Source organism: Pelecanus crispus, chromosome 5 (assembly GCF_030463565.1).
Source record: "Pelecanus crispus isolate bPelCri1 chromosome 5, bPelCri1.pri, whole genome shotgun sequence".
NCBI classification, from domain to species: Eukaryota; Metazoa; Chordata; class Aves; order Pelecaniformes; family Pelecanidae; genus Pelecanus; species Pelecanus crispus.
In genome coordinates this window covers 84,624,860-84,641,876 of record NC_134647.1, presented here as the reverse complement: position 1 = coordinate 84,641,876, position 17,017 = coordinate 84,624,860, and the positions used below count along the sequence as shown (strand labels likewise).

The 17,017-nt window shown below is 38.5% G+C and overlaps 1 protein-coding gene across 1 annotated transcript in view; it reads left to right on the top strand.

Annotated features, from left to right (window-relative positions):
* Positions 1-17,017, top strand: part of VAV3 (vav guanine nucleotide exchange factor 3) — a 170,042-nt gene that overhangs the window by 89,540 nt on the left and 63,485 nt on the right. The window contains exons 16-17 of the mRNA XM_075710568.1: positions 8,972-9,073; positions 11,454-11,554. Of these exons, the coding sequence (XP_075566683.1) occupies positions 8,972-9,073; positions 11,454-11,554 (203 nt within the window). The remainder of the gene's footprint in view (positions 1-8,971; positions 9,074-11,453; positions 11,555-17,017) is intronic.

Below are 17,017 nucleotides of genomic sequence, written 5' to 3'. Positions count from 1 at the left end.
ATGCTCAGTACCAGTTGTCATGGCTAACTTTTAAGGTGATTAGAATTTTGAAAGGAGGTCACTTTGACACAAGCCAGGAATTTTAACTTAGGATGTCTTCATAAACAATTTCTGTTAGCAATTAATAACTTAGAAATACTGATGGCAGATCTAGGTTTATTGATGCGTTTTCTGCAGTGATGTCAAATATTAATACAATAAGTAAAACTGGAATGAATTTTCAGTGTCCTTAGGTATTAACCTGTGCCATTTTCTTTATAGGCTATACGGCATGAATACAGCATCAGATTTCATGTCACATACACTTTAAAATGTTCTTCAGCAGTTCGTGCTCAGGGTGTCCATAATTCTGAACAGTTCTGTATGGAGCATTTAAAATTATTATAAGCATAACATGGAGCGCAGAATAATAACAGCTCTAAAATGCAAAGGTCTGACTTTGGGTTGAGAGCTGAGGGGAGTTCAAGGTATTGAGTTTTATCTGAGCTCCCTGTAGTATTTCTTCTTTTAATACTTAAAACAGTTGTAATTCACTGCAGACTCCTTATCTGATACTTCATGCATCTGCTTATTTGTTACGCCTCTGGGCTCACAGGTGGGCATACGTACATTAACTGTTCTCTAAAGCCAAGTTTTAATCAAGTGAAATGGCTATTCGGTTTCAAATATAATGCACTTTTAAAATTATGGGATATTTTGCAAACATCTACATACGGTCGAACCCTGCGTAATTTCTTGTGACGTGATTGCATTTCTTGCAAAGACTGGTATGGGAAAAAGATTCTCCAAACCTGACCTCAATAGCATTTCTGCAAAAATGAGTCAAAACAAAAAATAAAAAGTATCATTAGAGCTTCCTAGCATGCTTTTCCCTTTTGGGGGCAGACCACTGAGCCCAAAGAAAGGGCAGCTGTCTCGCTGTACTGTTGTGCAGAACCTGTGGCCCTGCTGGACAGCCTGTCCCCAGCCCAAGAGCAGCCACATCTGGGCACTTGCTGCTGTTCCGGGCCGCTCAGGAAAACACGCCGGTGGGATTGCTGCTGGGGAGGAGAAGGCTCCTCTTCTGCCCGGGTTGGCGGACCCACCGAGTTACGACCATTTGGAGGAACATCTCTGGGCTTAAATGATACCCGTGAGGTTTATCATCAGTCCCCTGAGAAGAATGGCTCGATTCACTCGGCGTTTGCAATACCTTTGCTTTCTCTGTATTTAACAGAATACTTCATATATGTGTGTGTATATATATACACACACACCCCCATAATAACTCAATAGTGTCTAGGTCAGCACCTGCTCTTGTTGATAACCTGTCTTGTTTTGTAGTTAATTCACTTTTGAAAGGAGCTTTCTTGATCCATTTGCAAAGGGTTACTTCTGCATTTCTCTGTGTGTAATGTATTTATTCTTTATTTTCCTGTATGTGCTGTGATTCCTGAAATTAAGCATGTGGGTGCTTTTCGTGGTGGAAAAATGATGTGCATATATCTGAGGAATATCAAACATTTTTCTCCCCCCTCCCCCCCTCAATACATTTTTCCTTCCAGTTTAAAAAAAACAAATTTACTTTAAAAATACTTGAAGTCTGGGAAGGAGAAGTTGAGTTGTTAATTAAGTACTCCAGAGAAGCAATTTTTCAATGTGAATTGAAATGTTGTAATGAGTGTAAGCAACACCTTCTCGGTGGCCTTGACCCACGGGGGGATGGGGGGAATCTGTACAGATCTTAATTGCTGAAGTCAAGCTATTATTGAAAAGCTGCCAAGGAAGCAATTAAAAGAAATGGCCCTCAAAATACAGCACGAAAGGCAGAAGAACAGGCCACTAGTGGAGGACAGCAGTGGACCTTGCAGGCAGGTTGTTTAAACTGGTTTCTAACTGGTAGCATTAAAGGTAATAGTAAATAGTAGAATAAAAGAGGAGAATTTTTTTTTGTGCTGTGTTCTGAAGTCTCCTTCCTTTAACTCCTTGCAGAATATGAAGCCACAAGATGGTGGAATTCCAGCGCTGTCTGCTGCTGGATACCTTCTTGTTGCTAGTGCTGTGCTATGAGATGGGCACCCATAACCAGGAGCCAAAGACTGCAGATTCTAGTTGCTTCTACTCTTTACGTTTTTATAATACCGCCTCTTCTCTTTTGTGTGCTCTTTTTCAGTAGAGGCAGTGTTATTTGCATTTCATTAATTTCCTATTTAAAATTTAACCTTGCTATAAGAATTTAATTAATCAACGTAATACTTTATTTCATCCCTTATTATATTTTTGTTAGATTTGTTCACAGCCAGTAGGCTTTCAGTAATATCTCCATGCAAAACAAACTTGAGACAATCGTTCTTAAGGTCTGTAAGGCTAATACTGAAACATCTGAAGGGCAAAATGTCTAAGGTAAGGTGTACTCTGTATGTTAAAATCTGTGAAATAAGGATTTTTTCATTGTTTATATCCTTAGAAATATGGCCCTTCTGGAAACGAAGACTGGGATTTTAATGCGCTTATTGTCCACATGGGAAAATAGAAGGAAGGAGCTATAGTAATCTATCTCTTAGCCTTTTATTTATTCTTTTGGGACACATTACTGTAGTAATTACATATTTAGTAGAGAGATAAGATAGAGTTTTGGGGCTGAAAGTTTAGTAGTTCTCCTGGTGCATTTTATTTTGTAAGCCTTAACTGTGTAGAGGAAGTTTAAACTGACAGTAAAAGCAAGCATATTCTGACTGTAAAAGAAAGCATATTTGTGCCTAGCCCACTGAAGCAGTTACAATTCATTTGTTTAGTTCAGCCTTTTGTGAAAGTACTCTGTATAGTTTTTCTTGTTGGAAACAAATATGAATGTAAGAATGCTGATAAAAAATTAAATTGTTGCCATAAGGTAGCCAAATGCCTGTTGTATGCTATTGCTATTCAGACACATTCTGATCTTAATGTTTTCTCATCAGAATATGGTTTTGATCAAGTAAGGAAACGACAGTAACAAATCCCATGTAAGCTGCTTCCTAGTGATGATGTACAGTTTTCATTGCAGCGTGCATCTTGGAAACGCTTTAGACCCAAGATGTTCAAAGTTCAGTTTTGTAAAATGAGGTATAGAAGTTACACTACTGGATATGACAAGATTGCCAAGGTTCATTGCTTTATTTTGGCTTAAGTTTTGGTGTTTTGATTGTGACATGAGGGTGGCATTGTGTCTTGAGGGTTAAGAATTACTTTAAGTTTTCCAACTGTTATCCTAACCACTATAGGAAAGTGTTAGAAAACCGTAGCTTAAACTGTTTCATTTCATTCATATGCACAATTATTTTGGTATTTTGAAGTAGGATAGCAGAGAGAATTTATTCCTTATTCTGTAGGCATAGGCGCCTAGATGTCTTGTCTGACAAGACAATTTTGGGCTATCTATAGCATTTCTCTGTGGTCAGCTGTGCCATTAATCTAGGCGAGATGATTACTAGAATGAATTCTGACTGCAAAAGCTTGTGGGGGACTGTTGATAATGTGACACTTTATGACACCATTTATAAAAGTGTTGCATTATGTGGGTGGCTGAAGGCACAGGGTTGGCCTATGATCAATTTCTTCTTCTGAGAAGTAAGAGTCAATAGAAAGAAGTTGCACTGCAAATGTGGAGAAATATTTTTAAAAGGGAAATATTTCATACGCACAAGGTCAGCAAAAATTGAGTGCTCCGAAGTCTGATAATATCAAGGGCAATCGACTAAGGTACCTGGATAACTCTTTTCTACATTGAACTCTGCAAACTTCACAGACAAAAGATCTGTTCAGAGATGCGAGATTGACTGAAGATGATGGTCGTTCTGCTCCTTGAACGGTGGCTCCGATGGTTGATGCAGGGGTGGGAACTGTGCGTCCAAATGACGAAGGAGACCAGCGAGACAAGCATCTGCAGGTCTCTGGGTTGGTGGTGTAGCAGTGAATTGGTCCCAGTGGGACTAATATTCTGCAAGTAACTTGGAAAGAGAAGGCTTTACTCAAAAGGCTCAGGGGCAGCCCAAGGATGTTGCTGTAGTGACTGGAGTCAATCCGGTTATGGGGATCCAGCACTGTGCAGGAGAGGGCACTTGTGGTTGTCCCTTACAAAAACTCTGCTGCTGAACTGAGGAGAGAATTGGAAAAATTTTCCTAATTACAGATTCACTCTGTTTCTGTATCCTGACATTTTGGCTCTGCTAGAGTGTAGGAGTTAAAACAGCCTGGGGAAAAAGTAGAAGAGAGGAAGGGAAACTAGTTTTGGCTCCCCACATTGCTTGTAAAAATAAGAGACAGAGTTTTACCATAAAATGAGGAACATGTTCGCTGTCACTATTTACCTCAAATTAAGTGTTGCTGGTATATGGGTGACTTCCTGCTCTGGCCACTCACGAAGATTGTTTGACAGCAGAGATGGACAAAACATTTCATTTGCAGTGAGCCTGGGGCACCCCGTAGCAGAAGTTGTTGTGGAAGGAGGACTGAGAAACCTGTGAGAGGGCTTGACTGGTGACTGCTCCACTGTGATGAGGAAAGAACTCAGCCTAAGTCCTAAATTAGATTTTCCTAATGCTAGCCACATAAATTGCCTCAATATGTTTGAATTTTTGTAACAATCGTGTGTGGGTCCCCCCTGCCCCCGGCAAGCAATCCTCCTTCTGAAGAAGAAAATAGTATTAAGCTTAAAATTAGTATTGACCTAATATGCAGTTTTTTCTATGTCTTGGAACAAGCCCACAGGTTGGGAAGTTGAAGGGAAAAGATTTGAGAAGGATGAAATGTTCTCTTTACTGTGTTGTGGCAGCTCTGGTCTGTGTTCTTCGGGTATCGCTGTAGGGCTTGAATGCTTTAACTAAAAGAGCAATGGTTGGACAGGACTGTGAAAAGTTGTACGCTATGATGTGGCTGCTGTTTTTTCATTAGCTGTACTTATCAGCTTTATTTATTTAAAAACTGAAAAAAAATAGTGTATGCTCTTCACTGTGAAAGGTTTTGTGGAAAAAAAATTCTTGTGGTCCTTGTGGTATTTGGGGTTGGACAGTCACAGATGAGTTGTGCTTAATCTCTAGTTGGAAACTTTCATGTGGTAATGAGTTGGGTTATTTTTGCATTATTTTTGATTTGTTGAAAAGCAATATATTGAAAACTAAAATATCAACCCCCTAGATCCATCAAGTTTCAGGGTTTACATTAAAAAACTTGCTACTAGATATATACTGCTACAGTGCATCATCTCAGATCATCCCAGACTTGTCTGATGTGATGTGTACTGTGACTCCAGGAGTGGATTTGCCATAATGCAGCATGACCGATCAGGTACTAGAATCTGCAAGACTTTTCTTGTTCACAGTAGCACTGCAATACGTATTCTTCTACAAAGCTTTCCTTATTCCCCCTCTACATTTAGTGTAGATAATACATGTTATCTTTTAATTTTTGCTGTATTTTTTTCTGGTTTTTGTTGTATCATTAATTATCTTTCTTTATTGTGCTTCATTTTACAGTACTCTGTCTTCAGAGTAAGCATATTATTTCTTATTTTGCACTGTTCTTTTCTAGTGCCTTCATAATATCGATGACTGCAAACTTTGCTTTCGCATAAATGTGAATGCTTTTTTTTTTGAGCAGTGATGAAATGCCTTCTTGTCAAACATGAGTCAACTGATAACAATGCATCTAAATATTAGTATTTTTAATAGACTGTTTCTTTATGAAGAGAATCATGAGATAATGCGTAAAATCCTGATCTTTTTGAAATGTGAGGGACTCAAATGTGAGAATGTATTTTGCTGATACAAAACTGAAATAAAACACATGGCACTTTTCCATTCCTGTTTGACCTCAAATCTGAGACAATAGGGATGAATGATTAGAAATAGAAAGGAATAGACAAAAGAAAACTTGAATGTTGCTCCTCTCAGTGAATGCAATGTCACTGTTCATTTTGAGACAACTGCTTGGGAGTACCTTCTAAGTCTGCGCAAAAAGAAAGACTAAGCAGCAGATTAGGTTTCTTCTCTTGTTGATTCCTGTTCTTTCTGCACAGGATCCTCTGTAAGATGCTGAGGCTCTAGTCCCTTCCAGCTTCATTTAATCTATGGGTGATATACTTCAGTGGTGTCTCCTTTGATTCACTAAACTTCTGTTGTTAAGAATTTTTAGGCTTTTCCTTCTGGGTGATGTGGCTTTGGGGGGAAAAAGGGAGAAAAATGCTATCTTTTGAGTGGTGGAAGGAAGGGCTAGCAAAATTTAAAAGGTCCTTGTGGTTTATGAATACTTGCTGTGTGCCCCTAAAAGAGCTACTCAGGCTCCTGCCTTTTCAGGAAAGCTATTTTAAAAGATCTTTGTGCTAGCTTGGCCTTAGTCAACAAGGAAATGCATGAAGTTAGATGGTAGTTAATTGATAGGGCATATGAAAGATGTGTAGGTGGTGAAGAAAGAACAGGTTTTTAGATAGAGAGTTTATTGACGTAATCGTTAGAATCTTACAATCACTAAACTAAAAGCTGGTGGGATTTAAAGAAACTGAGGGATTCGCTCTTTGTGATACATTTTTATGATCCTTAAGAACTGAGTAGTACTTGGAACCAAACTAGGTCCTCCTGTAGGTAATAGTGGACAAGATAAACTGAAATTTGCATTATATTCCAAAGTTTGTATTGTATTACATGTTTTCAGTTTTGTATTCCTTTACGCAAGTAGGACAAATGTATCCAAATTTTGGCATACAGTAGAGAGCCGAAGTTTTAAGTCTGTTTATCTGGATAAATCCTCCGTCTTGTTCAGGACACTATAATCCGGTAGTTTAGCGCATAGGTGCAATAAAACAGTTTATGTTGAAAGAAGGTGGAGGGTCTTGTGACAGTTCTTCTGTGAGGCAACAGCTTCGTGCTTTGCCATTTCAGCACTATGCTTATTTTCCTCTCAAGAATAATGTTTTCTGTTAAGCAGTGTAAAATGAAATAGAACGGCTTTATAAAATATAAAGAAACTCAAATATTACTTCTAATATAAAGAAGAATGAACACCGTGTCATCTTTTTTCTATTAATAGGAGGTATATTTTCAGTAGTTAATGTCTTTCAATCTTTGTGGAAGATAGCCCGAGAGAAGAACAGAAGAGGATTCTTGTATACGAAAGGAAGTTGTGTAGCCATATGCTTCTGTTAAACAACTGTCTGTATGAGGTTGCCATTTTTTTCTTTTCATCCACTATGCTTATTATTTTTGAATATTGATCCTGTTCTAATTAAATGCATTTTTTCTGTGGTTTGTTCTTGAAAAACGGTCAGGTGGTTAGGATTAATTTTATATGCTTTCAAATCTGATGAGCCTCTGCACGTTAGGCTGATACTTTTGACATGGTTTTGCAAGCTGTGCTGGTCTGAACCAAAAGGTCAACCAAAAGCAGCTTTTGTTGGGAGTTAAGTACTGTAACTTGTTCTGGGGAGCTTCCAGGGTTGTCCAGAGTTAACTGTGTAGCCTAGGAGGTTTTAGCAGCCCCTTGGCAAACATGTTGTGAAATAAATGCCTTGCTCCGCAGAGTTAACAGCCCCAAAATAATACATTGTTCTCCTGGTTTAAAAAGTTCTTTACTTTTTTGAGATTCATTTTATCCTGATACCTGTACCTTCCTGCTGTGAATGGGTAGTATCCGTGCCTGTTTTCGTTAGCAGGAGTTGTGGGATTGACATCTTGCATATCGTAGCAGAGAGACACTAGCAAGCTAGTTAAAACAGTGCTGAGCGTAAGGTTACTCGCAAGCATAAAAGCAAAATCCCATTTGCTTTTTGAGTACAGTTTCATTTTCAGCACGTTCGTTTCAGCAGGCGGATTAGAAGACTGACCTTTCTGACACTAGGTACTTAAACAGATTCTTTGCATGTTTTTTTCATAAGCCTTTTCATTCAGTCCTGGCGAGATTGATGCTTGCCCGGTTGCCTATACTTGCGTTTCATTGCAATTTGTGGCTGGTCTATGTTTTAGTCTAGAAGTTATTTATAATACATAAAAATGAAACTTATCTAATAAGTATCCCCAACTTTAATGCATGAATTTGTAATTTTGTGTGTCGGAAAAGCTTCTGGTCTTTCCTTTGAGTGCTGTAGATTCTTCGATTCTTACCCTCATTCTTACCCTCCTGTCTTGGAAATGGGGAAGATGACAGAAAAAATTGAATGGGTTACTTAACAAAATTTAAATAAACCTGCAGACAGGTACAGTGCAAACCAGTGCAACAAAATGAGGAGTGGGTAATTTTTAAATTATACTCCTGGTTTTAAAAGGGATCAGTAGGGCGGATAAACAACACGCATGTACAGGAATGGACCAGTGTACATAAATTTGATCTTTGGAAACGAGTCTGCCAGTAGCGTGTTGGTATCTTAGCAGTGTGAATAGCGATCTTCTATTTTATTTGTTAGATGAAGTGTGTGTAGCAACAGCTGTAGGCATGGGGCAGCTCATTTAAGAAAGACTAGCCAAACTCCAGGAAATATTTTCTAATTGCCTTTGAAATCCCTCGTGTTATCCAGTGTATTGCTGCATAATTGTGACCTAACCGTCCCAAATTTGCTGCTCATGTTTTCAAATGTGGTGGTTCTCAGTGTGAGCTGCTCTTCCTTGTACATCCACATAACAAAATACTTGAGAGTGAAAACGTGCGCGTTCTTTAGGTCCATGAAATGATCCTAGTTACTTGAACAGGAATAAAAACCAGATGATGTTTGTTTTGATGTATAGTTTTCTAGTTATTGCGACAGCTAAGGTAGTTACAGGGTGTATTTTAAGGACGAGGTCTGCATAATGTCATGATTCAGATTTCATTTCAAGGTGTGTGGTGAAGTCCCTATTTCTGGTTCGCCTCAGTGAAAAACATTAAAGTGTAAATAAAACTAGTTGTTTGTGGATTCAGATTTCCTGCTGTGAATTCTGCATTATGTTCTAGATTTCATTGGTTTAAAGCAGATTTTCAAATTTTTTTTTAGGTCAAACATACGGCCAGAGTATGCAGATACAAGCTTTCATGAGTTCAAAATGCATACCTTCAGTCGTGTGACATCTTGCAAAGTCTGTCAGATGCTTCTGAGGTAAGATTTTTTAGTTCTCCCCTTCCCTTCCTGCCCCCGCTGAAGCATCTGAGTCAAAGGAGTATGTGGAAATACATGGCCAGCTGGTTACCTGTCCAAGACAGACAAGCCATGAAGTCATGTGTAGTATTTCTCGTATTAGCAAGTTTTTATAATTAAATTTCCAAATATTAGCAGGAGTGCTGTTAAAAGCTCAAAACCTCAAGATGCTCCTCATTTATCAGAAGGCTGCTTTATCATGATTCTTTTATGAGAATTGCTTTATTTAATACAGGAGTTCTTATGTAAGAGTAAATGACAATTGTTTTGTACAGCTTCGACTACCATGGCTGTTTCATGGGTCCCGTTGCTTAGACCACCAGTCACAAGAACAGATGGAGTATTTTTTTCAGAAAGTCAGATGATGACGATGCTCATAAATGTTTGATACAGGGAGATTGCTTTGTGAGACAGAAAATAACTGTGAGGCATTAACAGGCATTTCTGAACCAGAGATATGTAGACAAATTGAAGATAGATGTTGCAAAGCTAGATAAGAAATCCTAGCAGATATTCGTAAGGCTAATTTAAGCTAAGAAATTCCATGTTTTCTGCCTCTTTCTCCTGAAACACATGCATGCTTGCACATCTGTAGTTTCTCATTTGTTACTTGAGCTATCTTTTAGGAGCTACCTTGTTTTTTTGTAAATACGGAATGTCCAATGGTATAGAGGTATGTATTCAACTGAAATTCCATAGTGTCAGTTGGAGATACAAAAGCTTTGTAAACTTTGGCCAGTTCAGGTGGTCATGTTGCGTGTTGTCGATGTTCCAAAAAATGTGGCCACAGCATTTTAGAAAGGGCATTTGAAGTATAGGTAGTGCTTTTGTTAAGCATAGGCATGGAAGAAAAATAACCTCAGGTATGTTTCTCCCTGTCATGTATTTTTTCCTTTAGCAACCTTTTTCCTGAACAGTTAGACTGACCTGGATTTTCAGAGATTTTTTTTTAGATGATTTTTTTTTTCTCAATGCAGTAAGGTTTAAATGACTAAGAAGAGTGGTGCAGGCGTCCTGAACTTAGAGATGGCAGGGCTAATTTCTGAATTGGAAGCACTACAGTTGAGTCATTGTGTCTCTGTTACTGCACGAACTGCTGTTGCTGAGAAACGGCTGCCTTGCTTTCCGGGGACAGCCTGCATGATGCTGCGTTGTTGTGCACAGGCATGCCAATGTTCTTGAAGATAGCTTGGGCATCCCCGAGTGCTGCCTTGTGGTATATAGACATGTCCTTGGATATCTAAGTTGTATTGAAAGCCTACTGGACTTAGCCTCATAAAGTGCCTAAATCAGTTTTTAAAATGGATTGTCGTTTTAAGCTTCAAACATAAGCTAACGTGTAAATACTTAAAAATCTGAACCTTAGTGCCTAATCTTTAAGTGGGGATAAAATCCTAACTTCTGAATTTAATTGAAAATACATTTCATCACTAACAGTCTAGAAATAGCTGTAGTAAATAGCAGTTGCTGTACATTTCGTTCAGGTTGAACTTGTTCAATCCTGCGCTCCATAGGAGACACCTGATTTTCCTTTGATGCTGAAGGTGTCACATCAGACTAGGATGCATAATCACTCCAAACTGGTCAGGATAATCTTGGAAACAGACAAGTCTAGTGTGAAGAGTAAGCAGATACATCAGTAGATGGAACTGATATAATTGCTCAGAGGTACATGAAAAAAACTGTTTCCCTATTAGCCGTTCAGTGAATCGTACCTAGGAGAAAAGACATGCACAAATCTGAAAATAAATCAGTTTCCTCAGGCTCAGATTCAGATTCCAATTCATTAAGGGGAATTGGAAAACATTTAGAGTAAGGAAAGTGACTCCTGATTTAGCTCTGAATATTAACAAGAGTGTACCCGGATGTCTACTTTTTTTTTTTTTTTTAAAATGAACAAATTTATAGGCTATATTGGAAATATTCTTGACTTTAAACTCCTTAATGCTTACATATATATTCACACTTACAACTCTCTTACTCTTCACGGTGTCTAGGCAAATTCCCATTGAGATGAAACGAATTGTAGATCTGTGGTAGGATAGACACATAATGGTACAATTTCAAGTGTACTGTGCCAAAGTTGCTTTGGGCTAAACTGAAATGGAGATTGTTATTCTACTAGCAGTCCAGAAGAACTATTTGGTTGTGATTTTTAAATGGCTAGTAGTGACGAAAAGCAGATGAGCTGCTTGTCAGTTGTCACTTTTTCTCGAGCCTTTAAGGACTGTCATTATGCAGAACAGCAAATGACTTCTAATACCCTCTGCCATGTCTCTTATTTCCTTTATATGTGGAATTTATCACCTCTAATGTATCACTACCTAATTTTATTTTACAGGGGAACATTTTATCAAGGCTATTTATGTTCTAAGTGTGGAGCTGGAGCGCACAAAGAATGTTTAGGAAGATTAGACAATTGTGGCAGAGCTAATTCAGGTGGTAAGTCATTTTTATTGTTAGAATACCATTTTTAATTAGGACATAAAACTTGCTAGATATAATTAAGGTTTAATTTACCTCTAATTTGTGTTTATTGTAACATACATACTTGTGAAACTACCATTTATAAGCACAATTAGAATTGCATTTAGAATTCATCGGGGGTTTTATTGCTACTAAATTGAAATGTTCGAAAGCAGGAGAGAACTGTTACAGGTGAAACCCAATTTCTTCGTCAATGTCATATACAACAAGGAATTGCTCTCATTTTAATCGTAGACTGCTCATACGTAACACCTACGGTAGGGCATATCATCTATCATCCTTGTGGTTCTCCCTTTATGTCTGTGTCAATTTTCATATTTTCCTCTCAGCTCCTAAAGCTGTTTGTGTTGCCTCAGCTTCCTCTTTCATCTCTTTGGTTTCCATGGTTTCTGTCCACTCACAGTATTCACAAAAAGGTGATTGATGGCTCTCTACTTCCCACATCTAAGGACCATTTTTTTTTCCCCTCTTCTTTTAGTCGATTGCTGTGCTCTGTGAGTTTCTTCCCTGGCCATTGTCACTTTGTGCTTCCCCTATTCTGCTTCTGCTCTTTGGGACCTTAAGGACTCTTTTGACTTCAGCTACCATTTGGTCTCCCTCAGAGGACTCCAAATTTGACCTCTTCCCTTTCTGCTCAGTATTTTATCTCTAATTCTCTCTCTGACATCTTCTAGATCTCCCGCTGCCCACGCCAAATGTTAGCTCTCATCATTTGCCCCCCTTCCCTCCCTGTACCTGTTCAGCTGGGGGCAGTGAGTTTGTTAACACTCCAGCCAGCTCGTCACATGCGCGTAGTGCCATTTTTGACTCTTCCCTCTGTCCAGGTTCTTAACTATTCTTTCTTCTTTCTAGAGGTGATTTGGTGCTGATGGGGGGGGACAGCTGACAAACACACCCCCCCCCCCCAATTTCCATCCCCATTAATACTTTTGAATTCCTGTTGTTTGAATGTGTGTGAAAGAGAAAGGCCATTGGGGCACATGATGATTTCTGGGAAGCGTAGTTGTATATGTTGGAGAAGTTTCTAATTAATTGTCCTTCTCACTTATCTAAAACCTGTACATTCCTTCTCAGAATTATTTCATAATAGTTTGTGACGTTTCGCATGTCTCGCGTAAGCTACTGCAGCCTCCTCCATTGGGTTGTTTTCTTTTTGCCATTGCTATCTACAATCTGCAAAATGCTCTTGCAGAGATAGTCTCTCTCCCACTGTTTGAATTACATCATGACTTCACCCATTGCTCTTCACTAAGCTGCTGCTTCAAGATTTTGGTTCTAGCTTTTTGTTCCTTTCAAAATTGCATAAGCTTGTTTCTGTCTTTGTCCCTGTTCATGTTACTTTGTGACTTCTACGGCTTTTTGCTCACTCTGCGATTTGCCTGATACATTCTTTCATGAAATCATCAGGATTGGCAGGTACTGACTACTTCTGCAGTCAGTGAACTGTATTTTCTCAGTTGCTTTCCTGTATTGGAGATTTTTCCATGCTATCCTCCAACTCTGGACTTCTTAAAAATAATGTTTTATAGATCTGAAAACCGTACAAGCAATCACAGTATTTTTCATTTAAAACCTTTTTGGAACACAGGTTTTTCATAGAACCTCCTACGGATCTTCTAAAGAAAATAAATATTTAAAATTGTATTAGAATTTGAATGTTTTAAAGCAATTGCATTTAAATTAATAGAGTGGAAAAACAAACACAAACTGTTCTTCACAAAAGAGCTATCTTCTCTGGTATAAACCACCCCTACTTCTACTTTTTTTTCTTTCTTTTGTACCTTCTGTTTTAATCACTTTTGTAGTTTTTATTTTAATTGGATAGCTGGCACCCCAGGAGGTAGGAGCTCGTCTTTCTGTTCCTCTGTAAAGATCTGTGGACACATGTGGTGCCACATGTATCAGTAAGAATGACCATAAATGCCTAGATAACACAAGGTCTGATTTCTTGCAGTTTTCCTGCACGTATACTTAAGTAATGCTGTGCACTTGCTAGAGGGAACAAAATTAAGAAAAAAAAAAAAAAAATTCCTGCTTCTTTGTAAGTGGAATAAATTATCATTTTACAACTTCAAAGGAGCAGAATGTTATCTTGGATTTTACTTTAAATCATTGCCCTGATTTTTGTAAAATCATACTGTACTGAGTCTTTAGTGAAGTTGGAAGCAACTGAGTTGTGAAGATACTGTTTTGTGTTACGTGTTTAGCTTACATCCAGGTGTTCTGCTCTCCGTCCTCTCTTCAAACTTCTCTTTCTCCTTTCGGTCTATTTTTCTCCTGTGCAAAGGCTCCCAGATTTCTGTGGCTCTAGTACAGGCCAGAAGAGTTGTGTATCGTCCGCCTGCTCGTAGGCAGAACGACAGGAGGCACTAGGCTGTGGCTTCCTTACAGCCTGCTCCGAGAGTAGACCAGAGCTGCAAAACCAAACTCTTAATTACGGTTCTTGCCGTGCTCCCTCTTGCTCTATCAATGAATGAGTATGGAAAGGACAAATGGTTTTGCCCACTTTGCTGAAAATGTGTCCTCTCTCCACCCGATGAAGGACTTTGGCCAATGAGTAGGAAGGGAAATGTTGAGACTTTTACTGTTTTCCATTTTTACTCTTTATTTGCCTTTTTAAAGAAAGAAGTGTTGATTGAGCAGTGCTGCCCATTCATAATGGAGTAAGGAAAGATCTAAGGAGGAGCTTTACCAGTTTCTGCATCCTTACCTGGTCCAGAAAGGCACGGGGCAATTCAGACTCTTTTAAATACTGGTTTGTGCAACTTGAGTACGAATGATTTTCTGGACCTGTGTTTTCACTTTTCCAGAGCTATGCTGAGAAATGAGGTCTCCCATAAGTTATCTGCCATGCCTGCCAAGTTATGAAATGCTATTGAAGGAATGCAGACACAAAGATACCATGTAAAATTCAGCATTTTTCACTGCACTTTGTGGAAAAAGGATGCTCTACATGCACAAAACTCTTAACATAGTTTTAATTTTGAAGCTTTTCCTTTTGAAATCTTTAGACAAATTAATTGATGATAAATCAAATTTTTTGCTAGTGGTGTCATTTGCAGCTCCTGTGGGAAATTAGCAAAGGTGGCCCGAGAGTGCTATTAGGTGAGAAATTACGGAGCATAGCTGGAAGGCTTCAACAGTAGCAAAATGCCTGGAACATTTATTGTATCACTATGTATTTCTTTTGTTTCTAGGGGACTATTACAGTCTTTTTCACAGGGTATAATGGACATGAAGCACAACCATCCTTTTAGGAAACTGGACATTATTATTCCCCAGTCATGTGGTATTAGTTGTGGCCACAGACATGGAATATATATATTCCCATGGTATAGGCGTGGTCTGGTTAATCTGGTGTTCTGTCACTCTGCCAATGGTTGATTCCAGATGCTTCACAGGAAAGTGCAAATCCTCTGTGTGGTAGGCAATGCCCAGGAATGATGCTACTTTCTTAATCCTGTTAAATTTTCTTTTTATCTATTTGGTGTTCTAAGAGTTTTTACATCTTGTTAATGCTTTTCCATAGCTTCCATATTTTTGTTGATAGAAATACCTAACTGCATTTCAGAAGTTTTGGAACAGAGAGTTCTGTAAAGTGCTTTTTTGGGTTGTTTTTTTTTTTTCTTTTGTTTTTTGTTGGGTTTTTTGGTAGGTTGCATATCTTATATGGTTATATAAGGTTATATATGACCTTTTTACCTTTAACATGTAACTTTGTGGGTTTTTGTGAGAAGAGTCTTGACTGATTGCTTCTATATGATAAATTATTTTATAACTTCTCATGACCTCTTATTAGTATACTCTGAACTGAACAGTCTCAAATTTTTTTTATTATCTCTTCAGAAGTGGAACTTTTTCTGTGACTCATACAATTTTCATTCCCATTCTGTAGACCTCTTCTATTTCTAGAGGGCTGTTTGAAAAGAGGCGATCAGAGTTCAAAACACTGCAATGAGAACATACCTTTAGGTTTCTTAAAGGCATCTGAATTTTCCTCAGCACTTTCCGGTTTGGTACAGTTTAAGATTTTGTTTTGTTTTTAGACCACTGAGCAGATGTTTTTGCTAGCCTTTCTGAAATGATGCTTAGAACCTCCCTGAGTTGATTAAATCTTTTTGTATTTCATTCCAAGTTACAGTTTGTGAAAATTCAAAAAAGAGACATCCAAAGACAGATGAAACCTTTAGAATGACAAATTTAATAAGTGTCAGATTTAGATGATACACTTAGAGACAAACATTGACAAAATCTGTAGATAAATTGTTCTGTTGTCATGCTGTCCCTTATACACAAACAGATGCCAGCTCTTCAGATGTTTTGCTTCAAAGAAGGCCAGTTCAACAGACTGTAGAAGTTGCAGCGATAAAAGATGCAGAGTTAATCAGTTGAATTAATAAATAGAACAAAATGGCTGCATTTAGCCCCCCCTTTTTTTGTTATCGTTCCCGCCCTTGTTGCCGTAAATTGGCAGTGCTTGTTGAAGTCTTCCGTGCTCATTTCTGTCACCATTGATGTAACTTTTTTCCCCTGAAATGGTGCCCTGTACATGCTCAAGTAGTCCTCTGCATCTTCATATATTTTACTTTCATGCCCCATTACTTAATTTTTCTGACCTGAAATCCTCCATACCCCCTCTTTTTTGCTAATGTTCTGATGAACTCCTTCAAGTTTGATTGTGCAGTCTTAAACACAAGGCCTTATGAAATCCTTAAACACAAGGATTACAAAATGGATGTGCATATTTCTCTGACAGGCCCATTTATAAGGACATAGGTGGTGATCTTTTCTCCAGTGGCTGATGTGGAGCTCTCCTTTTCCCTTTCTACCTCTTCTGGCTTCTCAGCTGCCCTCCTCTGCCTTATTTCAAGGCACAGGACAATTTTACTTATCTGGGGATGCTCTCCCACTAGTTGGAAGGGTTTATATTTGGGAACGGTTAAGAGTGGGACCTTTGGTAAGCGAGGATGAGTAGGAGACACCTTTAGTAGGCAAAGGGCGGAGCTGTCTCCCTCATTATTCCCCCTTTCATTGTACAGGTCGTTCTGTGGCCCTTGCAAGTTCTGCAGTATCACTCTGCCCAGAACATGCTGCAGAACTCCAGTCTGTTTCCTAGTCTAAAACAGCGGAATTAACAATCCATTTCTATTGCCAGACTGGAATTTTTCCAAGTCTGTCCAATTATATTGAGTTAAGTATTCTCAGGCAAATGTTTGCTGGTTCCACAGACTATTGAATATTTCAATTAGATGAACATCCAGTAATGGTTCTAGAATCTGAAAATGTTTGAATATTTTAAATACGGTGCCAAACCCACAAAATTTTCTTCTTTATATCGTTGTTCCCAGGAAATGTTAGAAGCAACTCTCATCAGGGCATAAATAGACTAAAAAAACATTAACTGGGCATTTTGGTAGT